The following is a 26,491-nucleotide window of genomic DNA, read 5'->3' on the forward strand; positions in this document are numbered from 1 at the left end:
CTCAATTTTCAGATAGGATCAATGTTAATCCATGAGACTTATAGTTTTGAAAAAAAAGATGATTACGCTCATCTTAAATATTCGTATAGTCGGTTTAAAATTATACGAAGAAAGATAAATTATGATGTTAATTTATAATATATTGATAAGTGGTTAGGGGTGCTATAAAAAAAAGTCTTAAGATTCATGTCATTGAGAATGATAAAGATTTTATTTATGAAATGAAGTAGTAAAAGGTAGTAAAATGATTACCTTCATTTTTCTTTGTAGTCCTGTAAATTATACTAAGGGTGACAAATTACTATGCCAATTTATAACCGGGATGGGAGGTGTACATGGAAGATTCATTGCACGGACAAGTGTAAGTGTTCGTGACTGTCTTGCTCCAGTAAATATATTTATTTCCACCAAAAAAAGATTTTCATGCAAATAGCTGGGCGCTGGCACGCGTCTGCTGGACTCTTTAAGGCTCGTAGGCTCACATTGCATGGAGTTGTGAGCTCTTTGCATGGCTACTACTACTCCTCTGCTCCTCCTTCTCCTCCTCTCCACGCCGGCGATGTGCTTAGAGCCACAGTGCACTACTCCGACGAAGGATCCCGGCCACCTTGGTAAGCCGTCGCAGGCAGGCAGCTACTTTGTCCCATCGCCGTCCTTCGTCTCCACCCTCAAGTCTACACTTGAACAGCTTAGTAAATTGACCTCGCTAGTCTCCTCCTTCTCCCGCCACGTAGGCGGCGGCCGTCTCTCCTTCGCAGTTGACGACTGCCTCGACCTGCTCGACCTCTCATTCGACGAGCTCACCTGGGCCCTCTCTGTCGGCGGCAAGGGAAAGCCTTCCGACCTCCATTCCTGGATGAGCGCTGCCCTCGGCAACCAGGACACCTGCAAGGAAAGCCTCTCCGATGCCGGCGCCGGCCGATTCATCGCGAAGCTCGTCTTCAGTGGGCTCGACAGAGTCACGTCCCTCGTCTCCGACGGCCTCCGTGAGATCGCTGGCGCCGGAGGAAAACAGAGGAGGCTGATGGGACCCGGTATCCCGGATTGGGTATCGGCGCAGGACGGGAGACTGCTTCTGGCTGGTCAGCGACAGGCGGCCGATGTGGTGGTGGCGAAGGACGGGACAGGGAACTACACGACGGTGGCGGCAGCGGTGGAGGCGGCGCCGACGGAGAGCGGAAGGAGGTACGTGATATATGTGACGAAGGGGGTTTATAGGGAGAACGTGGAGATTAAGAAGGGGAAGTGGAATCTGATGCTGATCGGCGACGGCATGGGGCAGACCGTGATCTCCAGCAACCGGAGCTTCGTCGACGGCTGGACCACCTACAGGAGCGCCACCTTGGGCGAGTTACCATTCAATTAGTTATTTGATTGCTGCTTTGTACATGGATCATTAATCAATCGGATCATCCATGCAGCGGTGACCGGAAAGGGGTTCATCTGCCGGGACCTGACGGTGGAGAACACCGCCGGCCCGGTGAAGCACCAGGCCGTGGCTCTCCGCTCCGACTCCGATCTCTCTGTTTTCTACGGCTGCGAGTTCGCCGGCTACCAAGACACCCTCTACGCCCACTCCCTCCGCCAGTTCTTCCGCGACTGCTATATCTCCGGCAGCGTCGATTTCATCTTCGGCAACGCCGCCGCCGTCTTCCAAAACTCCCAAGTAACCAATTAAATCCAATCAGTTAATCGCTCCAAATTATCATCTTTATAAATATTAATACTCATTAACTTGAATTGATTCGCGTAGATTCTATCCCGGCGGCCGCTGCAGGAGCAGAAGAACACGATCACCGCCCAAGGCCGGAAGGACCCCAACCAGAACACTGGCTTCTCCTTCCACCTATGCAACGTCTCCGCCGCCGCTGACCTCGTCTGGGCAGGGACCAACTCGACGGCGACGTACTTGGGAAGGCCGTGGAAGCAGTACTCCCGGGCCGTGTTCATGGAGTCGAACATTGGGCCGGTGATACGGGAGGAGGGGTGGCTGCCGTGGGCCGGCGACTTCGCGATCGAGACGTTGTTCTACGGCGAATACATGAACACCGGGCCAGGGTCGGGGTTGGCAGGCCGAGTCAAATGGCCGGGTTTCCACGCGATGCGCGACAAGGTTGAGGCGGCGAACTTCACCGTGGCGGAGTTCATCGACGGCAACTTGTGGATACCGGCGACAGGAGTCAAGTACACCGCCGGTTTGACTGTTTAAATATTTACAGTGACACGTGTGATTTGCCTAATTAAGCTAAATTTTCACGCGGACTTGTGAAAATTAGTCATTATTTTTAGTTTTTTTTTTAAAAAAAAAGAGCTCGCTCGAACCAAGCTCATACAAAAAAAATCAAATCAAATTTTAACAATCATTTTAGTTTGATTCAATTACTTTATTTTGAACATCATAAACTTAATTTGACTCATTAATTCATCAAACAAGTTTGAAGATCAAATCTTTAACCTCTTCTCAATGAAAATGTTGCAAGGAGCACCAGACAAAAAAATGGAAACACAAGAAAACTTCCATGCAATTATGCATCTTATAACTATATGAACCTATACCATCACAAATTTGGTCACCAAAACCTTACAGAACCCTACTGGCCGGAACTCTCGGTTTGCCATTGAACCTTGCTTCATTTCTTCCATGGAGTGGCAGGAACGGAAACACAAAACATGGCGCTGCACGGCAGGCAAAAGCGAAAAGTATGAGAAATGAGTGACTAATTCAAGGCATTTGTCAACCTGTAGAATAGATGTAGAACTTACATTTCGGAAATCTTTCCGATTGATCATCCTCCATTAACTTTATATTTGCAGGGGAAGCAGAAAAGGAAAAGCTCAGTGATTGATCTGCTCACAGTTTAATATGTGTTCGGTGAGAGATATCGCGTTGAAGCATTGTTTAAGAAGCTTCTACGATGAAGTATTACCTTGTCTAGGGAAGATCTTGTCCTCTTTCAGGCCGCCGCCGACGCCAGAATCTGATGAAGCAGATGCTACGTTACTCGCGATTCTGTCTTTCCTCCCTATCTTTATTAGCTTCTTCAACTGTTTCGCGACGTCCTTCAGCAGATTATCGGAGGAATTACTGGTAGCTATGCTTGGTTTTTCAGCGATCGCCCACTTCTTCCTCGCCCTTGAAGCATCAGCAGCAGCAGCCTCCTCTGCTCGTTTCTCTTCCGGTGGCTCCTTCTCGCTGTCCAAAGCAGAATTCGACTTGGAAACGTCGACCAGTTCATCGCCGGCCTCCGCTTCGCCCTTTGAGATCTCATGCTTTTCCAAGTTATCGTCACAAATCTCTGACTCTTGGCTCGGCCTCGGTTCTTCTCCGTCCAACTCGATGTGGAAAATGGATGTCTCTTCTGCGGCGGCTCGCCCCCGGAGTTCTTCGACTTCTATGGAATTCTGGATCGTAGCCTCCTCGAGGACTGCACTCGACTTGCAACGCTCCATTCCTCGAGCAAAAGTTTTTCGCTTTTGATCCTTGGAAACCTTGGAGGATGCGAGATTCTTCGATTCGCCGAGATTAGCAGTGCTCTTGCTTCTTGCAGGAATCCTGCCAGTTCGCGAAGGAGTGTAGTGATTAGCAGCCTTAATGTCGGCTCTCGCAGTTGGCTTCAAGTTTTCCTTTCTGAGGCTGGAAAAGCTCGGAAGAGATCGCGCGGACGCAGCTGAGGAATCGAGATTCTTGTTCTTGGAAGAAGATTTAGGAGGTGGTTTTTCTTTGTGCTTCTTGATTGAATTGTCAACTGGTTCCTGCCAGAACAAATTCGTCGCCATAGATCATTGATATAAGAAAAAGAGAAGAGATATCGAAAAGATTGATCAATGAATACCTCTTTGTGCTCTGTTTTAGGAGCGTCTCTTCTTCTCGCCTTCAGTTCCACCCAATTCTTCTCGAATCTGTTCTCCATCGTCTCCATCTCCCTCCTCCTCTGCTTCCCCTTCCATCCCACCTCCTCCTCCCTCAGCTTCGCGCCACGTCTCGCCGCGTAATCCTCGTAAGCCCTTCCTTTGGCAACCTCGGACCGGCTCAGCCTCATGTTGCGCTCCAATTCGTCCACCATCTTCAGCAGCAGGTCCCCGTCGAACTCAACCGAATCGCCAAAATCGTCCGCTTGGCTTCCGCTTCTCCTCGCTCTGCTCTGCTCGTAAGCAGCGTAAAAGCTCTCCAACTCCTCGAGCTTCGCGTGCATCTCTCGGTTCATCCACTGGCCGTCGTCTTCGCAGGACGATCGGAAACGGAAAATCTCCATGGACGGCCGGACTTCGAGCCGGTCGGGCGGGACGTTTAGCTTCATCGATGCCGCGATGGATTAAAATCCGATCGCCGGCGACAGATGTGGATAAAGGATTTGCAAGGATCGTCAATTCTATGGATGTTCTTCGCTCTTGAAGTTGACACCAACTGGACAACTACGTGCGTGGATTGCACTCTGTTTCTTCCAGTCCAGCTTTGGAAGACAAGTCCGAAACACAGGAGGAGGTTATTGACAGTTGAGGGGGGATCCGCTGCATTTGTGATTTTAAACTTCTGTCGGATCTGCTCCTAATCTCTGAACCAAAACCATTCGACCGAATTTCTTTTGGGCAAAAATAAAAAAGACATTCCAACTTTAATGAATTGTCAAACCAATTTAATTTTTTTTTAATAAAAATCATTAAATAAATGACCTATCAAATACGAATTATCCAAATCATTACTAAGTATTTAAAGATCAGGTTGTCACTGTTGAAATGTCGGTCTTGGAGGGGATCCCGGCTTAACATTTAAACTCCCGTTGTTGGACGTTAGTTCGTGGGCCCGATGTCAACTGTTTGGTCTGGGAAAGACGCAAACCATTGAATGGGAATTGGGGCGAAGCCAGGTGGCGATATAAGGTTCATTTATTTAATATATACATGGTTGCGTGCGGCGTGTAATCTCCAAGTGTTGGATAATGATTTACGGAATTAAAACAAGGGATCGGAGTTATGTGTTACAACTATTCATCATGTGTCATCCACATTGTACATCTGAAATCGTACACGTCATGATGGTGAAATGATAAATGTTTAAAAAATTTATTGAATATTTTCATGATTTTACAAGATTTTTTGAGCTGATCATAAACTAGATTAGGTTAAATGAAAAGGCTAACATCCTGCTGATACAATTCCCTAGATATATTTATGATTTTCTTAGCCAATGGATCATTTTTCTGTATTTCAATCCTCATCACGTATAAACAAAACACAATGTTTCATTATTTTTTATGTGACAAAATTTTCTTGGGAACCAAAAAGCTTCGTCGTTGTACTACTAAATGAAACATGGGCCTCCATATACTGTTTCACATATAAAATAGAGTCCTTTCGTGCTATCAGATAATTCAATGATTAAACAAGAGATTACATTCCAAGTGGAACAACGAATGCCTATAAAGAATTTATTTCATGTTGGCATTTTCCTTACCACTTCAGCAACGCTTGAAGAAAGTTGAAGATATTAATCAGGCTAGTTTTTCTTGAGCCCAGAAATCTGATCCTGAGAGGAGAGCTTGATTTCAGTTTGAACAGAGAACAAACTTTAATCTGCCGCACCCGCAAGAAGGGAAATCATGGCGTCAGCAGACTGTGGGCCATCATTATTTACACTTGGGATTATTTGTTGCGGGGAGATGAATCGAACAAACTCTTTCAGCTCTGTGAAGCTGCTGTGTTCACTGTATGGAACTTCGTACCTGGAAAGAGGCAACAATACCACAGTTTTATGGAAATTGTAAAATATATATATAGTTTTATGGAAATTGTAAAATATATATATATATATATATATATATATATATATAATCGGAAGGGATGTCAATTAGCTAGTACAATTGCAGAGATATTTGTACTAAAGATATTCATATTCCTTCGTCAACCCAATTAATTGCAGAGATATTTGTACTAAATATATTCATATTCCTTCGTCAACCCAATTAATTGCAGAGATATTTGTACTAAATATATTCATATTCCTTCGTCAACCCAATTAATTCATGCCAACGTTTTGCTTAAAAATTCTTATTTACTACTAGACAAATCGACAACTGATTTAATTGAGCATTCATGATGGTTGAACAAACATTACCTGATAATGGTGCCCTGCTGCCACCTTCTCCCAGGAGTCTTCTTTTTGCCTTTTCCATACGCCCAGCCAGTAGGTGAGATAGCAACAATAAGATCGTAGCGAGCCTGGCCAGCAACATGGAATAATGTATCACAATCAAGAATGCACGTCTCATGTTTTATGGCTATATTTTAACAATATTTCTTCCTTATTCCGAAAGGCGCAGATGAAAAGATTTGGCAAAAGACAGCTGAATGATATTTGCCTTACAGAGTATTGACTAGCTGCATATTTCATTCTTTTGAAACTTGCGAGTGTCCACATGGGAACCACATGAACGTGGCTCTCCATTTCATTTGCAGTCAACCATTTCATGTCCTCCTCGGGAAGTTCCAAATGCCTCAACAATCTTAGCTTTGCAGCTCCAATATAGACTTTCTTTTTCAAAATCCGAGCAACCTCCAGATACAGCCTCTCTTTTCCTGTAAACATGCGTTCCATTAGCGTAGCATTAACTAATAATTGAAGTTGAGAATGAGAGATTACCAATTGTGTAACTTCCAATCAAGAAGAGAGTTTTTGGATTGAAGGCTTCAGCTTGAATTGCTTCAATTACAAATTGTATAACTGCTTCTTGTTTAGGAAAATCATACTGCACCATTAAAAAAACTGAAGTTGAGAGCCAACTGTAAGACGTCAGATCATGAACATGAAACTCAGTCATACTTGAGGGTTACAATAGGTTGTATCAAGAATAAGTGTGTGTATATGACATGACTGCAACAGAGCATTGTTCGTCATCTCTTCAGAAAAGCGGAAGTCTCCTGTGTGTAAAACTACCTAATCAAGGTTGCATATAAATCATTTTGGGAAAAGTATGCAAACTTACAATGCTTCAATCGAGGTATCCTCAAGGAGTTGAGATTTAATACCTTGCCATTAGGTGGTTCAAAAAGAATAATTATAGCTCCAGGGCAGTGGTTTGCATCAAAACATGTCAAACTGACACCTGCGATAGTAATTTTTTGGTTCAAGGGTAAAATCTGCAATCTATCCCATGGCACACCAATCTTCATATTTACCAAGTTCGCTGTGATTGAGGAGCAAAAAATCTTCCCATGGCAGAAATTTTTTGTAAGACCTTGGTAATCTGTTTCAAAAGTTACGAACAGGTATTTGGAATTCACAATATTACAGTTTAGTATCTGCTTTAAAATTTGATATTTCATTAGCCAAAAAAAAAAAAAAAAAACTTGCTAGTAACCTCAGATTGAATGCATAATAAGCAGACTGCTAGTAACCTCATACAGAATGCATAATAATACATTACACCGTCGCCAAGAAATTAACGATCATAATAAAACATCACTTATCACCTATACATTACAACCCATCCTAGTTGAGCATTTACCATATTTGAAACATTATTCCAAAATCAAAATCTATCAATCTAAAGCAAGAAGTCATGAATATTCAACCAGCACACGAGGTGAGCCTGACAGATGAATAAGCAAACATTTCCTACTGTTAGTTATACCTATTTTTACAATTCCAATATCACCAAAAAAAAAAAAAAAGAGCGCGCCGCCAAAGTTCTAGTTGACTGCTACTAAAAAAAACAGAAGACAATAACTGAAGACTCAAGGAATTGAAAAGCCGTAAATGAGCAGACAATTGTAGCAAAAGGGTGATTACGCTCACCCCAGAAGTTTCTCACAGTCTATTCCCAAGTTATATGAAAGGGGATAAATCACAGGATCAACTTATAGCCAACTACCAAATGACTAAGGAGGGGAAGAAATTTTTTCCTTAAGCGCATGCGTCCGTCAGAAATTAATCCCTATCCCCATCTTCTAGTCAACTGGGTACTCCCATGGGGACCGTAAATGAGCAAACAAGCGCCCACACAAAAATAAGTCCCTCGTACTTTAATTGTTTAGTTGATGTAATATGGACGTGTATTAGTTACCCTACAAGCCTGAGGATAATGAATGACTTACGATCCATATGGAAATGTGTTAGAAACCAATGAGAGCAATCTCCTCTTAAATAGCGAAATGCATCCTGCAAACAGAAATTGTCAAATAGATGACGTTCAATTTGATGAAAGCATGAATAAAAGAAGTGGAAGAAAATTCAAACTCTCCTTAGAAATCAGAAAATAGTTGAATCTTAAGTTGTTCATTCTTTTGTGAATATAACAACCTTATAACTTGCTTATATTAATTTTAAAACATAAAAAAATTCTAGCCCATAGTAGCTCATATAATTGATGGATTCAATAATGAAATGGAAACCGATGCGACAGAGAGCAATAAATAGCAAAGAGAAACACAGGTTCATTATCATAGGAACATGACATATATGAAGCAACCTGGTAGACAAAAAAAACAAGAGTATGATAAGAATTTACGCCATGCCCTCAAAATGTTCTTCTATCTAGAACCACTCATACTACACGCTGGAACAGAATGAAGGAACAATAATGAGAAGTAACTCCAGTTAGTTAAGACTCTATTTACATGATATTCAATTAGAGGTAAGAAAACAATCCAAAGTTAAGTACTTCAACTATCACTGACATCCTAAAAAAACTAAATCCTAACAACCAGCTTAATTTTTAAACTATCAAACCACTATTAAAGTTTCATTTTCTTCACCATTTGTAGGGAAAAAAAAACATCTCGAATATTAGAAAATCAAGTTCCCTATCATTAGAAATTTTTGAAATCTTTCCACAGTCTCATTGCTGTCCTGTGAGACTCAATAGGAAATCAGAGATATATCACATTCTATAAGTAGAGAGTACAATAGCAGCCTAAAGGACAAGTAGATCATAGGCCATAAAAGTAGGATAGAATTATGCTTCTTGTCGTGTCTTCAAAATTCACCAACAGATGTTTAATGAAGCCAATAAACACATGAAAGAGTAGCCAAGAGAAACAGCTTTAACAAAACTAACCTCTCTTATTTGTCACTAAAGTTAAATTTCTTTGAAGTAATTCAGTTATTTTGCTACTATCTCAAGTGCTCCAAATTCTGAAACTGGTGCCAATGATGATTGGATGAATTCAGCATAAGTGTCTTTTCTAGGACTAGAATCCACATTCCTCAGTTTGTACTATAATGGTATTATATAACTGCTTTTTGTTGCAGGCGATAAACAAGCAACCCAGGAAAGAGAAATAACAGATAGACAGATAGACCATCAAAGTTGATGTTTAAGAAAAAGAACACATCAAAAGGCAAGCATATGATACCACTCGAAATGGAGTCCCAGCTATGCAACACCATTGTGGTGTGTCTCTAAATTTCGCCCTTCTAGTAGCGGTAGAAGCTCTCTTAGGAATTGGAGCCTTGGATGCTTTCTCACTAAGTGGCTTGCTGGTCTTATGAACTCTCTGCCCATCAACAGAAGAACCATGAAAGTACTCTGTGATCAATTTATTTCCAGGTACTTGTAGTTTTATCTTCTCATTACTTGCTGCAGAAGTATTTTTATCCATGTATTGGACAAGTAGTTTATTCTGCCGAAGCTCATTGAGGGCATGGATAATCTTTTTTCTTGGTCCAAGGGCATCTATACCTATGTTCAGCAGATCCTGCAATGTAAGGATTGACAATGTTAAGTGTTTCATTTCAATCAGGACAAGAGAATATTAACATCAGAGTTTCAGTAGCACACTCAATAACTGGAGCAATCGAGAGGCTATAGCTAGGTTAAATCTGATTTTATTATTATTATTATTTTTTTAAATCGTACTAAGGCTTGTTGGACTGAAGATATTACCTAGAATTGAAATGTAAAGAAGAGCTGTAGCAGACAGGATTAGACTTTAGTGCAATCACAAATCACCTAGATAGTTTAAAACATTCAAATGGCTTGGTTAACTTGGCTGAAGGCAAACATCTGACTCAATTCAGTGAGATAATAGTTACGCCAACATAGAAAAAGAAGCAAGTTTATTGTTATGGTAAAATCATTGCCCTCATACAATAAGAGTGTGTTGTATATTTGAATGAACCCCAAGGACGTTTTGAAGATCATACAGAGAGAAAATTAAAAAAAAAATAAATATACATCTCGTACCTCTTCTGTTAATGACTGGAGTGTTTCCCAATCGATCTCTTCCTTTACAATAACGTCTTTGTACTTGGAGAGACCCAAAGCTTGTAACCATTGGATGACAGGGCCGGTATCAACCACATTAGGTGAACTTGATTTTGCCTCATCAGTGTGACTAGCTACCTACATCATGATTTGTTGATTACTGGCAAAACCTTCCGATCCACCTTACAGCATGAAAAAGAAATGAAGAGAGCTATTGTAGAACATAAAATCATTTCCCTGGTTTTAGATCCACCATTCATAGAATTAATACCAAAATGAATAATATAAAAGGAAAGATTGGTAACTCCAAATTCAGATCTAGCTATTTTATATGCCTTATTAAAAATCACAGCACAGGAATCGTAAATCCACTGAAAAGTGGTGTTAGTGGAATTTGCAAATTAATAAGTAACATAGAACAAAGGGAAAAAAGATAATAGCTTTCTTAAGCTCCTTTCATATTAAATTACCGTTTAACATAGTTAATACATGGGCAATTGCTAATTGATTGCCACGGCTGAAAGGAGTAAAAACCAATTAGTTAAAATCAAAAAGATCTTTTACGCTTAAACATTTTAATAAAATAAACCTAAAAAGACAGCACAGTAATTAAGCCATAAATCAGTTTAAAAAAAAATCCCATTGTAAACTCCGTTTGTCTGTTTTCAGCCAACTAAAACAAAAGAGAAAAACAAGCTGAAGTGTCATATTACTTATACCTCCGTAGTTCCAGCCTTGTCGAGGCAATCATTTGTGTGAATCTCTCGCAGCTCGTTACTAAAATCAGTAATATCTTCCCCACATAGTGGACACGCTACTGAAGTAAATTGTTCTGAGCCAGTTGTTTCGCAGAAGACCTCATTTCCCTCAAAGACTCCACCATGTGAGGAACCTCCTTCATCCATGCCGCAGCAGAGATTTATCAATTCATTAAGCTGTGTGCCAACCTCTAAAACCTCACAATCGTCCTCAACCAAGTGACCACCGATATTGATGTTAGCAACTGATTTTTCTTTCGACGCCAACAACCTTGACTCAATGGATCTGGAAGAGTAAGCCGCCTTGAAATTTCTAAAGCCTCCGTCTTCATCTTTCCCACCTTCCGCAGCCTTCGAATCAGCAGATTGGAAAAGTGAATACTCCTCATTTTGGAGTTCATTTCTACAATCAAATTGCATCACGGTCCCGGACACCACGAGGGGAATGCAAGAATCAGATGAAGAAATCAAAGAGCTCCCAATCGAGGAACAATCCCGCCTTCCCAGCTTTACTCGCTCCTCATCCTTGGCCAAAATGCTGAAAAACGGAGCAGCTACTTGAAGACCTCCTGAATTTTCTCGATTTTCTTTACCTTCGGCTGCTGTTGCGGCGGCCTTTCGTGGCCGCTTCCTGGGGCGGGAAGCATCGGCGGGTTTCCGTGCGCGCAAGCACGGATCATTAAGTGATGATAGGATCCGGTTCTGGGCGACGGAGAAGGCCTCGCTAGGATTCTGGAAATCATCGTCCTCGTCCTCTGACATCACGCAGGCTAGGGTTAGGGTTCCGAGCTGGGTCTTGGACGACATGGGTGAGCGATCCAAAAGACGCGCCTTTCTGCGAGGAGATTTCAAACGGAGGAAAAGCGAGCAAACAGGGCGGCCTGAAAAGAGAGTAGATTGCGACGGTGGACCGTTCATCCAAGGATGGACAGCCAGGATTTCGTAAAACTAAATAAGCCCAAAACGACTCTGTCTTTTCAAATTAATTTTGCTAAAATCTTCAAATTATTAGCGGGCTACTATCATATATATTAGTATATTATGTTATTTTTAAAAATCCTCTAAAATCAATAATGTTTTATTATATGAGCAATATTAAGTGCATTTTGTGTCAAAATAGAAGAGATTTATACTTTCATTTTTATTTATATTTTATGGTTCTTGTATTATTTATTCTTGCAGGTGCATGTTTATATATATATATATATATATATATATATATATATATGCCACATGGCAGTCAACCCATGTGGATGTGGTCCTTGTTCCCTTGGCAACGATCGCCGCACAGCATATGACGCGCATCAGATCATTTCCCCCCCTCTCTCTCTATATAATTTTATAGAATTTTAAAAAATGATAATACTTATGCTACAATCAAGTGTGCAGACAACAGTGCCCTGAGATCTGGTGCGATGGCAAACAATGAAAAAGTTTGATCCCACGTAGTGTAAATAAATGCACGTAGTGATCAAATTATTCGTGGTATTGGACCATTGGTCCGTCCCCCTAGTATATTTGTGCTATCACCTTGAAATTCCTATCTTTATAGGCATTATGGATAAACTCATTAAACATATACAATATATAATATAGTGGTGTTTGATATTTAGATGATATTATTTTAATTTGATAGATGAGATATATGAAAAAGTAAATATTAAACTTAAATCATGACGGGAAATTAAGTTTAGTATAGTAAGACATAATATATACAATTTAAGTTCAATAATATTAAACGTAATGAGATAATTATTAAGATAAAAAATGATACGTTGTTTATAATTTTAAGTGAGAACTTTAAGTATTTAGAATTTTTTTTTTTTTAAGATAAAGGGATTGAGATATGTCTTACATAGAATATAAGTCGAATAGTTGAAATGAAGAAGAGCGTCAAATATTTTTTGTAATCATAAAACTAAAAGAAATTTTTTATAAAATGATGATTAGACTTGCTATGTTATATAGAGTTGGATATTGAGATATGACTCGAGCACGTGAGTAAAAAATAAGAGTTATAAGGATGAAGATGTTAAGATGAGTGTATGGACATATAAAGACAAATAAAATAATAAATAAAAATATTAGAGAGAAAGTTGAAGTTGTATCTATTGAGAGAAAATTTCAAGATACGTGTCTAAGATGTTACATACATGTATATAGACAACCAATAAATACTCCAATTAAGCAATGTGAAACTATGACAAATTTACACATAAAACGACGAAGAGAAAGAAAAAAAAAAGATTTAGTTAGCAATTATAAAATAAGATAAAATTTATTAAATATAAATAATGATATAGTAGGGAATAGAGTTTAATAACGTATGATCTATATAATTGATCCATCTAGTGAAATAAGGTTTGGTTATTATTCTTGTATGATACAATCATCCATAATTAATTTAATATCTTTATGTAATTTAATAATATTTATAGATGGTGTTATTTTCTACTCGCTCAGACTCCTCCTCTCAAGAAAGCAATATCGCCTTCCTAACTTACGCGATTCGTTAACCTAAGGGAACACAAGTTAGGGCTTGACCGTCTTTATCGATGTAGTTACTCCAATGCTCAAGTGGTGGAAGAGATCTAGGGTTCGTAGAAAATATGAAAGCTAGAAGAAAAAGAAGAAGAAGGAGAGGAGTTAGTGGAGAAGAGTCGCCTCTGCTTAGGGCTGCAAACGAATCGAGCCGACTCGCGAGCTTTTCGAGTCAGCTCGAAAAATATTCGATTCGTATTCGAATTTATCAAATTCGAGCCGAACTCGAGCTCAAATTATATTGTTCGAGCTACTCGCGAGCCTTAATATTTATTAATATGAGTTAAATAAATAAATGTCGAGCCTTTCGAATTTATTTTCGAGCAATAATTCAAATAGTTCGTGAACATGTTCGAATATTTCGAGCCGAACTCGAACCCGAGCCCTAATTCGAACCGAACTCGAACCAAACATTTTGAATTTTTCGAGCTTCGAAATGAGCTCGAACTCGAATATACCTATTTCGAGCCGAATTCAAGCCTTAAAATTTTCTACATATTCGGCTCGATTTAATTTATTTACACCCTACTTCCGCTTGTAAGGAAAAATACCATGGTACCTGTGACCTACCTTAACTTGTGCTTATATAACTATTAGAAGGACATCTCCACATCATTTATCTCGCGCTCTTTCCTTCTCCTCATATAAAATGATGAAGTGATTATATCTGACAACCGTTAATTGTCTTTCCATTTATCAATTGTCATGTACGCTAAGGGAGACATCTAGGAGACTATATCCGACACCCACTACCATCCCCTCCATTCAATGAATGCCACGTATTCTTCTATAGGAGATCAGGCAACCAAGTCCATCATCCACTGCCTTCTTCCCATTCAAGAGGCGCTACATATTCGTTCACAGGTGGTCATGGAGTAAATCTGGAATATTGGATCCAAATGCTTAGTGTAAGCTAGTCTTGGTGCTTGGTGTAAGCTGTATTTGGTGCTCGGTGTAAGCTGGCTTTGGTGCTAGGTATAAGCTGGCTCTAGTGCTCGGTTTAAGCTGGCTTTGGTGCACGATGTCAGTTGGTCCTGGTGCTCCGGTGCTCAGTGTAAATTGGGTAAGCTGACTCTGGTGCTTGGTGTAAGCTCGCTTTGGTCCTTCGTGTAAGTTGGTATTGGTGTTCGGTGTAAGTTAGTCCTGGTGCTCGGTGTAAGTTCGTTCTGAGCACCAAGGCTTGTCTTCTCGGCAAATAACTTAGGATACCATCATATGCCCCATCTTCAAATTGAATTGAAAATTATAATAAAATGAAGTTTGATTAAGTATGAGGCTCGTCAAGGATTAGGTGCTCTTTAGAGGCTGATTATGGTTTTGGGCACCAAGGCTCAGGTTCTCTACAAATAACTTGGGTACCATTATATGTCTTTCATTCAAGTATGACTGAAAGGTGTAATTGAATGAAATCCGATTAAGTATGAGGCTCGCTAGGGGTTGGGTGCTCTATAGAAGCTGATTTTGGGCACCAAGGGTCGGGTTTTTGAAAAATAACCTAGGTATCATTATATGTTCTTCTTTCAAATTAAACTGAAGAGTATAATCGAATGGAGTCTGATTTAAAAAGATTAAATAGGACAAAGAAAGGTGAAGAAAACTAGGTTATCAGACTGATAAAAAAAGTCAGCTTCAAGTAATGTAACTTCTTATGGAATATTGTTTCAAAAGAAAATCCAATGTGACAAATCATCTAATTTCCAACATATCTTCTTAATATAATGATGGACTAAGGATTCCAACCTCTTGAAGATAATATTGAATTACTATTGATGAGAAAACCCCCTAAGAAATCCATATCAACCGGGACATTAAATAAATAAGTTTGGAAAGATTGGTAATATGAACCCTTTGTAGAAGTAGTGCTAATGATAATTCCTAACATGGTTCTTAAGAAAGTATGAGAAAACTAGAGAGGTGGGCCTTTGTTCAAGAATAATATTAATAATGTAAAAATGTTACATTTTGTTTGGGGATATTAAATAAGAAGACCAATAAACTGCCTTTCCACCCATTTTGTCTGGTAATAGACATCAATAGAATAACAACGCATCATATTTATATGAAGATATATTTTGATAAACTCGAAAAACATAGAAAATCACTCCTGGCTAGAGACATAAACAAAATAATTCAGAACTTTACTGAAATATCCCCACCTCTCGCTTAGAAGAATTTCCTTACGATGAGAACATCTAATTACTTTGCGAGGGGAACATTGTTAAGGAAACATTGAAAAACTGAGAATTGCTTCCCGTTAGAGGATATTGCCATAAAATATAAATCTGTCCCAAATAATATGTGATAAGAAATCTGAGAGGTCCAGAAGATTTATCCCAATTTAAGAGGATCTTAACAAGTGAGACAACCTGGGGTTGTGTTGTATACACAGATTAGTAAGAAATCAAGACTGTTATAGTTCATCCGGAGGAGAAAAGTCTTATATGTTGTATAATAATAAAGCAATACAAGCAGTATTATATTTGCACAAAAATAAGCATGCAATAGACAGATAAATAAAGGAGTAGAGTTTAGAATATAGTTATCCGATTGAAGCGTCGGCGTGATCCGACACCGCTCGTCTCGTCCGTAGGTGCACTCCAAAACGGACGCGACACTCGGACCCAACCTCAGATCGCCGGAAGACCAAGTCTCAAGACAAGAAAGACGAGAAGAAAGCAGAAAGAATCGCACAGAGAAGGGAGAAAGCTCGAGGCTTGAGTGAAGAATAGAGGTGCTGCAAGAGAAGGTACGAAGCACTGCTTCGCTAGCGAGGAAACGCGCCTCAGTGTCGCGTCCGCGTCCCTTCCTCATGCACGGAACAAAACAGATCGGGCCGCCCGTGGGATTTGCACCCCCCTGCGCGCGTTAATCGCGCACATGATGCCCGGTTTATGGATTTCCGGCTCGAACCCCTCAAATCCACTCGATTTGGGCTTAGCCCGCGCATGCGTATAGGTCCTCTTATCATTGCTAAGTAAGGATGAAAGTGCTTCCTATATAAGCCCTTCCAAACTTCTCCACTTAGCAATGTGAAACTAAAAATACTACAAAAAATACTTTGAATTTAAAACAAAATTCAACATTATACTTAACACATCGGTTGTTACAATTGGTACAGAGTACTAATTTATCTGACACCTAGGTCATTATATTTGTTCGGAGGTGGAAAGTCTTATACTTAGACTTAACATATTGGCTGCTATAATTAGCCTGGAGGCACTAGTTTATCTAGTATCTAGGCCCGGAGGCACTAATTTTTATTTGACACCTAGGCAGTATATTTGCCTGGAGGTTGTTAGAATATATATAGCTCATTGTTGATGATAATTCCACCTGCAAGATACAGATGAAAAATAAAGTTAGACAGGATATCAGAAAAGTAATGTACCAATCACCCTTACTAGTTAAAGACGGTGCTTCCTCTCATTACCAATACCAATTCGGAACTTGGACAAATTTGTTGTCCATTACACCTACCAATTCCTCTTATTGAACAATTTCAACATCTCAACTTCGGTTAAACCCACATTAATTCTTAGCTAACCTGTCATTTCAAAATTCATGGAGTACTCCACTACCTTCTCATTGGAATACGAAATATATACATGCAAAGCCTAAAGGAACTTATCATTCCCTAAACTTCTCCTTTCCTTGCTTTTCTTCTGTAATCAAACATTAAGCAGATGTCGAGCCCAATGTCATCTCCCTCTTTGGACCTAATAAGAGTATTCTTTACTTTGCATAGCTAACAATAGGCTCGCCACCAATAACTTCCATCCCTTATGGCTTGACTATCTCTTTGTGCAAGAAGAAACATGGTTGCCAGGAACCCCACTCCTAGTGGCCTATCAATAGACGTATGCAGGCTTAGAGAATATTAATTAGAAGTGAACTTCACTTTTCTGAAGAAGCTACAACACGTCTTAATAGTTTGGTGGAAGTGCAAGAAAAGAATAATGATGATCAAGGGAGTCCATGCATCAAGAACTCTCAGCCTTATCATCCATTCTATTATTGTTGTAATGAGATTCACATTCTATTATTATTGTAATGAGTCCATGCATCATGTAATGAGAATCACATTACATGATTCTTATGATTATTGTTGTATAATAGATTCATAATGATCTCTATAAATAATGCATAAATCCCAGACCCGATAAAATTTTGTTATGAAAAATTGCAACAGAATTTTATTATGAAAAATCGTAACAGAATTCTGTTATATAAAATCATAACAAAATTTTATTATGAAAAATCTTAATAGATTTTTCTTCTATAGCATCCTTTGCATTGACCTTCAACCAAATATGAGCCACTCGTCAATAGTTATCTTTAAAATTTAATTGGTTGTTATTTTTATTTTTTGTTTAAATTTTGAAAAACTCTATGAATTATAAATTACAAAAACATATTCATCTGAATCCTGCCTTTGTTTGTAGATTGCCTTTTCTCTTCTTATTATTGTTTGTATTTTTTATAATTTATTTGACAATTATTTATCTCTTGATTAGTTATGTCTGTAGAAGAGTCATCTGCTTCACTTACCATAAACAGTGCCATAGCTGAAAGTAATGAGGTTAATCTTGAGATCAACAAGGAAATTGACACAACTGGTTAGGAAACATAAGAAAATGTTGAAGAAAAAGAGGAAGAGGGGCTTCAAGCAAAGAAAAGGAAAAAAAATTCAAAAGTTTGGAATGACTTTGACACAGTAGATGGATCAAAGAAAGCAAAATGTAATCATTGTCAATCTCTTTTTACATTGGTAAATCAGGGGTCACATCAAGTCTTTTGAGGCATAGATTAAATTGTATGAAGAGAAAAATTAATTTGTGAGCAGTTGAACAACAAACAATGTTAAAAAAGTTTTTTACCCACTGATTTAGCTTCACCATCCATTCTTAATTTGCATTCTAGAAAATTTGACATGGAACAAATGAGGGAGGCAATTGCTCATTGGATCATGATGCATAAACATCCATTCACTATTCTTTATGAAGAGGGGTTCAATTTAATGATGAGGCGTGGAATGCTGAAATGACAAAAAATTAACAGGACGACTTGCTTAGCAGATTGTATGAAAATTTATAAGATTGAGAAAAAGAGGTTGGAGAAAAGTCTTGAGTGTGTTGATAAAAATATATTTAACAACAAATTGTTGGAAGTCAAAACTCAAAAAAAAGGTAGATCCGCTACCTTAGCGGCCCCCCTAGTGCCGACCCCACGGATATGGAGGGAGGTTCATGTAAGACCGATGCGGCCGGCTAGAAGGGGGGGTTGAATAGCCCTGAGTAAAACACAACCCTTTCTCGGACAATTAAGCTAACACTTGAAAAAAATAGATTAATCAGAAAGTAAAGCATAAAAACGAGGCACCGGTTTTGACTTGGTTACAACCGGGGAGGTTGTTAATCCAAGGAAGATTGTTGCACTAAAAACTCCTTCAGGCGGAGAAGCCTCGTTTACAGCAGTGTAGACACAAAAAGAAAGAAGCTAATCAAAGCAATGGAAGCACACAAGTGTTGTTACAATTTCTGAACTGATTAAAAGCTTCTGGACCAAGGCTATATTTATAGCCTTGGTCGGGGCGCCTGGAAAGGTTCCGGGCGCCCTGGGGGGGATAAATTTTATCCCCCAACGTTCAGATCGAGATAATTCTCGATCTGGTCAACATTACTGTTCCGGGCGCCCGGAAGGGTTCCGGGCGCCCCGGACCCCGAAAGTCAACACAGTTGACTTTTTCATCCGGGACCGCTTCTCTGGTTCAGTCCCGCTTCGGTCCGGTTCTTCCGCTCCGGATCCGCTCGTTTGGGTGATCTCTGCCTTCCGGAAAAGGGCTCACCCGAACCCAACTTCCGGTCTTCTCGAGCGTGCTTCCCTCCGACTTCTCGTCCCTCGGAATTGCTGCGTGTTTCCTTCTCGTCCGCCAGCGTACTCATCCGCAGTCTTCGTCCCTCGGTCTTCGACCTTCTCGCTAGCTGCGTCTCTTGCTCCCCGAGCAATCTTCCGCTCCGGCTTTCGTCCCTCGGAACCACCGCGCGCTTCCTTCTCGTCCGCCGGTGTACTCTTCCGCAGCGCCTCGTCCCTCGGACGCACAGCGTGCCGTCCTTCTCGCTAGCTGCGTCTTCCACTCGAGTACCTGTGTTCCTAAGCTCCTGCACACTTAGACACAAGGTTAAATACACAGGACCTAACTTAACTTGTTGATCACACCAAAACAACCTTGGGGTTCCAACAATCTCCCCCTTTTTGGTGTGATCAACCCAAGTTAAGCTAGGGTTAAAATAGACATAAAATTGAATTAAGTAAATTAACTTAAATTGCAATTTAAGTGCAAAAAGATAGAAAAAAAATTAAATTCTATCTACCTCCCCCTACCTCCCCCTAGACTTATACTTTCCCTTCTCCCCCTTTGATCACAAAAAAAATGGGGTTCCAAGAAAAATAATCTAAGGGTTAAAGACTTAGAAAAAATATTTAAAAAAAATCTAAGTTTTTAAGAAATTTAGAAAATTTTCTAAGTAATTAAAGCTGAGATTTCTAGTTTAAAAAAAATTTCTTAACTTAGGAAAAAATAATTTTTGAGAATATAAAAATAACAAAATTCTAAGTAGGTAAATTGAAATAAAATGTTTTGAATAACCTTTTTCAAGCACTAATTAATTCTTGTATTAATGCTTCATTAGTAAGTTAATTAAACATTTATTTCAATATTTTGGCTTCCAGGTCATGGCGAGGCACTAGGCCTTCTTGGTTATTGGAGCAACAACCACTTCTTTAGACAAAGCCTCATGAAGAAATTCTTTATTTAATTTTCTCACTTAAAGCGCTAATTTTACTTTTAAAATTAATTTAAGCATGATTTAGGAACCCAATATAGGTTCCAACCTACTGGATTAACTAAAAAGTTTTTAGGGACATATTTTCTAGAGATATTTTTAATTTGTCCCTGGTGATATCTATAATACCAATTCAAATTATTGAACCTTCTAAAATTGGTTTTAGATGAGCAAGCAGAGTTTTTCAAATTTTCTACTTGAAAAATTAAATTTTGAATTTCTAATTTTAATTTTTCATTTTCTAAATTTGATTTATCTAGCATTTCTAACGGACAAGATGTAGCTAATATTGCTTTTAAATCTTTATTTTCATTTTCTAATTTGCAGCAATCTTTTGTTAAAATTTTAATGAATTTAAACATTTTATTAGGAGGAAGAGATCGTACCTCACTTACCTTGTCGATCTCGTTGTCGGTTTCTCCCCCTGATCTGCTGCTCTCTTCGGACGTGGCTCCCCCTTCATTGATGCTTTCGATGCTCATTTCGGAAGAGCTTGATTCGCAGTTGTCGTCTTGATGACTCGCCATTAACGCGAGCCCGGAGAACTCCTTGACTTCTGATTCCGACGACGTATCGTCCCACGTCGCTTTTAGGGCCTTGCGATTTTGGATAGGCTTCTTACCCTTGTCCTTCCCGTTGTTCTTCAGTTTAGGGAAATTGTCCTTGACGTGCCCTTCTTCATCGCAATGGTAGTAGCGGATGGTTCTTTTCTTTCTTCCCTGCGGATGGTTAGATTTCCTAGATTTACAAATATTTTTAAATCGTCTTACCATCATTACCATTTCCTCGTCGTCGAGAGAAGATTCTGACTCGGGTTCGTCTCTCAAGCTTTAAGGCGACATTATTCTTGGGCTCCTTCGGACCTGCACATCTTGACTCATGCACTTCAAAAGTTGAAAAGAATTCGTCTAATGAAATTTTTCTAGATTTTTTGAAATGTAAAAGGCATCTACTAGTGATGCCCATTTTGAGTTTCTAGGAAAGGAATTTAGGGCATACCTTAGCGAATCTCGGTTACTTACCTCTTCTCCGAGATTCGTAAGTCTGGTGATGAGTTCCTGAATCCTCGAGTGTAGATGTGCAATTGTTTCACCTTCTTCAAATCGGAGGTTTGTAAGCTGGTTATGAAGTAAATCCCGTCTTGCAAGTTTGGCTTCGGATGTTCCTTCGTGTAACTCAAGGAATTTATCCCAAAGCTCCTTTGCCGAGTTGTAGGTACCGACTCGATTGACTTCTTGTGTTGGAAGTACACTTAGCAGATGAAATTCTGCTTTCTTGTTTGCCACGTGGTCAGCCTGCTCCTTCTTTGACCATTGATTTCTTGCTTTGCCCTCTGGTGCTTCATAACCAAATTCCATTGTTAGTAATAAATCATAATCTGTTTCAAGAAATACCTCCATTCGCTTTTTCCAGCTAGCGAAGTCCCCTTCGAATTTTGGTGCGTGGATGTTGGATCCGGCCATCTTGTTGCTTCGTTCGGCGGTTAGTCCTCATGAAGCACCTCGACTCTGATACCACTTGTAAGACCGATGCGGCCGGCTAGAAGGGGGGGTTGAATAGCCCTGAGTAAAACACAACCCTTTCTCGGACAATTAAGCTAACACTTGAAAAAAATAGATTAATCAGAAAGTAAAGCATAAAAACGAGGCACCGGTTTTGACTTGGTTACAACCGGGGAAGTTGTTAATCCAAGGAAGATTGTTGCACTAAAAACTCCTTCAGGCGGAGAAGCCTCGTTTACAGCAGTGTAGACACAAAAAGAAAGAAGCTAATCAAAGCAATGGAAGCACACAAGTGTTGTTACAATTTCTGAACTGATTAAAAGCTTCTGGACCAAGGCTATATTTATAGCCTTGGTCGGGGCGCCTGGAAAGGTTCCGGGCGCCCTGGGGGGATAAATTTTATCCCCCAACGTTCAGATCGAGATAATTCTCGATCTGGTCAACATTACTGTTCCGGGCGCCCCGGTCAGTTCCGGGCGCCCCGGACCCCGAAAGTCAACACAGTTGACTTTTTCATCCGGGACCGCTTCTTTGGTTCAGTCCCGCTTCGGTCCGGTTCTTCCACTCCGGATCCGCTCGTTTGGGTGATCTCTGCCTTCCGGAAAAGGGCTCACCCGAACCCAACTTCCGGTCTTCTCGAGCGTGCTTCCCTCCGGCTTCTCGTCCCTCGGAATTGCCGCGTGTTTCCTTCTCGTCCGCCAGCGTACTCATCCGCAGTCTTCGTCCCTCAGTCGTCGACCTTCTCGCTAGCTGCGTCTCTTGCTCCCCGAGCAATCTTCCGCTCCGGCTTTCGTCCCTCGGAACCACCGCGCACTTCCTTCTCGTCCGCCGGTGTACTCTTCCGCAGCGCCTTGTCCCTCGGAAGCACAGCGTGCCGTCCTTCTCGCTAGCTGCGTCTTCCACTCGAGTACCTGTGTTCCTAAGCTCCTGTACACTTAGACACAAGGTTAAATACACAGGACCTAACTTAACTTGTTGATCACACCAAAACAACCTTGGGGTTCCAACAGTTCATGCATGTACACAGGCCATAGGCGCATGGCGGGGTAAACCCCAGGTCGTCAGTTCCTGAGAATCGACCCCTGGCCATTACGCCAGAGATACCATGCGCCCACCGTCTGTGCTACGCCCTGGGGGCGAAGTCAAAACTCAAAAGATTGAATACATGGTTGTCAGTGGGCATTAGATTGATTCTTGTTGAAATTTACAAAAGAGAGTTTTAAGTTTCATTAACATTCCATCACCAAGGGGAGGTCTTCAAATTTCCGATGTCATTTTCAAGTACATGAAAGAGTAGGGCATTGAAAACAAGGTTTTCACTATTACAGTTGATAATACTTCAAGTAATGATTTGACTATTCAGTATATGAAAGATACCATTCAAAGGTCAAGAACATTGTCATGTGAAGGAAATTTATTTCATGTTTATTGTTGTGCACATATCTTGAACTTGTGTGTTCAAGATGGATCGAGCGAGATTGAAGATATTATTGGTAATGTAAGGGAAAGTGTAGAATATGTAAATCATTCAGAGACAACATGTGCACAATTTGTAGAGTGTGTGCAACAATTGCAGTTGAAGGATAAAAAATTTATTCGTGATTGCAAAACTAGGCGAAACTCGACTTTTGAGATGTTAAGTTGTGCACTCAAGTTCAAAGAAGCTTTTAAGATGTTCAAAGAACGTGATCCCTTTTATGGTTGCTGCCCTCAAGAAGGAGAATGGAATAAAGCTCAAAAGATTTGCTCACTGTTGGAGGCTTTTTGGACAACCACACACATTGTTTCAGGTAGTTAGTATCCTACTTCAAATTTATTTCTTTAGGAAGTTCAAAAAATAAAGTCAACATTGGATATTTATGCACAACATGAAGATTTGTTTCTTAAGCAACTGGCTAGTAAAATAAAAGAAAATTTTGACAAGTATCAGGATGACTGTAATTTATTGATGGATATAGTTGTTGTGTTAGATCCAACAAAAAAATGTTTGTGGTTGAATTTGCTTTCCTAAGCTTTATTCTGAATTGGATGCCTCTAAGCATATCTCAAAAGTTAAGGAGAATTAATTCTCTTTATGAGAAGTATGTTGTTGAAGAAACTAATAAATGAGCGCCTCATTTATCTGAGTCTGAGAGTTTTGGTTCTTCAAGTGCTAGAAGAAGTTAATAAAGTTCTGTGTATAATTGGAATGATTTTGATGACCATTGTGCAAAAGTTGAAACTGCAAAGACTAAGAGATCTGAATTGGTAGATTTTCTTGAAAAAGGTTGTCTAAAGAAGAATGAGATTTCTAAAAAAATTCGTGTTTAGAATGATGGAGGATGAATAGAATGCAATATCTAATATTGGCAAAGATAGCAGTTGATATTTTAGCTATTCTAGTGAGTTCAATGGTTTCAAAAGCAACATTTAGTCTACGGATAAGAGTTATTGAATCTTATCGTTCATCACTCTCTCCAGACATGGTACTGACTCTATTATGTGGGGATGATTGACTTTAACATATACATGGACGGAAAAAGAAGACAAAAGTAAATTAAATTTCATTATTAGTTTTCTAAGTTACATACTAATTAAATTTAATCACTTATTGGTCTGATTTTTACTTTTTCAGAAAGAGAGCTTATTAGGAAAATTTTCTTCCAGTATCTATCTCTTAAAGTAATATTTCAATTCTTTGTTTAACATGTGTTTCCGGTGTAATTATTCTACTATTATAGTTAAGCTTAATATCAATTTCATATTATTGAATGCAGATAGTAGTACAAATTGTATGATTAAGAATTTGAGATGGAGATGAAGTTATTGAATGTTGTAGAAATTTGATGTTTTGAGCCGTTTGGGTGGTTTGAATTTGGAATATCATGTTTTTGGATTTGGTTAATTTTGTTGGGATAAAATTTGATATTTTGGCAACAAGAATAGTTATTTATGAGATAATTGTGTTTTTGTTTTATGATTTTTTTTTAATTATTTGAGACTGAGATATTTGTGTTGTGATTTTGTAATGTTCAATTAATTTTTTTTTATCTCATAGATAGATAATTTTGATGTTTATTTTTAGGGATGAATTTGATCCCTTTTTTTATTTAAAGTTAATATTGTTTGATTTACAATATAAAAAAAATTATAGTAAAATTGACTTAGGTTATGACTCTGACTTGAACTTGAGCTCGAATGCTTAATTTTAATTCGAACTTTTTGAGTTGAGCTCTAACCTGGATTAAATGATCAAGCTGAACTTGTGCTTAAATTTACAAGATTGATCAAGCTCAAACTCAAGGCGAACTAGCCTAAATCGAGTTTAGCCGAGCTCGAGCTCGACTCGGCGCCCTAATCGTACCGGCCGAGCCCTGATACCACTCTCCTACTTCCAAAACTCTTTCCCTTTCTCCGTCGATCCCATCGGATCTCGCGACTCCGGCATGGCTCAGCCCGTCGTCAAAAAGGACGACGACCACGACGAGGAAGGTCATATCCAGTCCCCATTTATTTATTTTTTTGGTTATTTCATGTTTTATCGTTCATTCTATTGTCATCGAGTTTAACAATTTTGAATGAAATCATCGCGCCGTGATGATATCTCACGATTTACCGTACGGAGATCTGAAGGTTTCGATATAGATCCGTTTTGAAAAAGAAATATCCCTTTTCTTCACGAGATTTGTCGGGGGGTTTTTTTTAATAGTGAATCTGAAGTCGTTGAGAGATTTGTTTTCCCTTTGACCTTTTGGTTCCTGCATTGAAGTGCTTTAATATTTAGATTTCGCTGATATTGCTTCCGTTGGAGGAATATAACGAGATTGGAACTCACCTGTTTTATCACTTAGATTCAAACTGGTATTTATGTGCTTGGAAAGGAATAATGGTCTCAAAATCTTACTCTTGCTGCAGAGGAACTCTCCCTTTCATGGTATTGAGAAAGGGGCTGTCCTACAAGAGGCGAGAGTTTTCCACGATCCCCAGCTCGATGCCAGAAAATGTTCTCAGGACCCATTCCAGATCTCTGCGGCTCATATGAGTGTTAGATTATTCCACATGCTTTATTCCTAATTTCTATGACAAACCCACAGGTGATCACTAAGCTACTGTATTTGCTTAATCAAGGATAGACATTTACAAAGGTGAGGTCCTGTTACTCTTTCCTGTTTCAACCGTGTGTGTATCTTTTTTTCCGCTATGTTTATGTTCAAATTGGTTGATAATTTATTTATATTATAGGTTGAGGCAACAGGAGTCTTTTTTGCTGTTACAAAACTATTTCAGTCTAAGGATATTGTGCTTAGGAGGATGGTGTATTTGATGATTAAGGAGCTTTCTCCATCTGCAGATGCGGTAGACTGTAATCTTCGTTGAAAAGTTTGGGGATATTAATAGTGAATAATACCAAGGATATGCTATTTTACCTCTTCTGTTTAGGTTATTATTGTCACGAGCTCTTTGATGAAAGATATGAATAGTAAGACTGATATGTATAGAGCCAATGCCATTCGAGTCCTTTGTAGAATTACGGATAACACTCTTCTTGTTCAAATTGAGAGATACTTAAAGCGAGCTATTATTGACAAAAACCCTGTTGTTTCTAGTGCGGCTCTTGTTAGTGCAGTTCACTTGCTTCAGGTATCATGTTGTCGCTTTTGTTTATG

At 39.4% G+C, this 26,491-nt stretch overlaps 3 protein-coding genes across 3 annotated transcripts; 1 reads left to right on the plus strand and 2 right to left on the minus strand.

The window, feature by feature from the left end:
- Window positions 1–479: 479 nt before the first annotated feature.
- Window positions 480–2,272, plus strand: LOC121983776 (pectinesterase-like). The gene is made up of 3 exons (XM_042536392.1): window positions 480–1,346; window positions 1,422–1,666; window positions 1,754–2,272. Exons 1-3 carry the CDS (start codon window positions 509–511, stop codon window positions 2,207–2,209), a joined length of 1,539 nt encoding a protein of 512 aa, XP_042392326.1. The 5' UTR covers window positions 480–508; the 3' UTR covers window positions 2,210–2,272.
- A 230-nt stretch (window positions 2,273–2,502) lies between these two features.
- LOC121983786 lies at window positions 2,503–4,473 on the minus strand. Its single transcript, XM_042536403.1, has 4 exons — window positions 3,834–4,473; window positions 2,928–3,753; window positions 2,764–2,847; window positions 2,503–2,676 (listed from the first exon to the last, which is right to left on the minus strand). Exons 1-4 carry the CDS (start codon window positions 4,296–4,298, stop codon window positions 2,582–2,584), a joined length of 1,470 nt encoding a protein of 489 aa, XP_042392337.1. The 5' UTR covers window positions 4,299–4,473; the 3' UTR covers window positions 2,503–2,581.
- An 818-nt stretch (window positions 4,474–5,291) lies between these two features.
- On the minus strand, window positions 5,292–11,806 carry LOC121983794. Its single transcript, XM_042536415.1, has 10 exons — window positions 10,922–11,806; window positions 10,182–10,340; window positions 9,352–9,693; window positions 8,092–8,155; window positions 7,024–7,241; window positions 6,818–6,931; window positions 6,638–6,743; window positions 6,362–6,573; window positions 6,113–6,216; window positions 5,292–5,720 (listed from the first exon to the last, which is right to left on the minus strand). The coding sequence occupies exons 1-10, from the start codon at window positions 11,765–11,767 to the stop codon at window positions 5,567–5,569; spliced, it is 2,319 nt and encodes a 772-aa protein (XP_042392349.1). The 5' UTR covers window positions 11,768–11,806; the 3' UTR covers window positions 5,292–5,566.
- Between the last annotated feature and the right edge of the window lie 14,685 nt (window positions 11,807–26,491).

This window comes from Zingiber officinale, chromosome 1B (assembly GCF_018446385.1).
Source record: "Zingiber officinale cultivar Zhangliang chromosome 1B, Zo_v1.1, whole genome shotgun sequence".
In the NCBI taxonomy this organism is placed as follows: domain Eukaryota; kingdom Viridiplantae; phylum Streptophyta; class Magnoliopsida; order Zingiberales; family Zingiberaceae; genus Zingiber; species Zingiber officinale.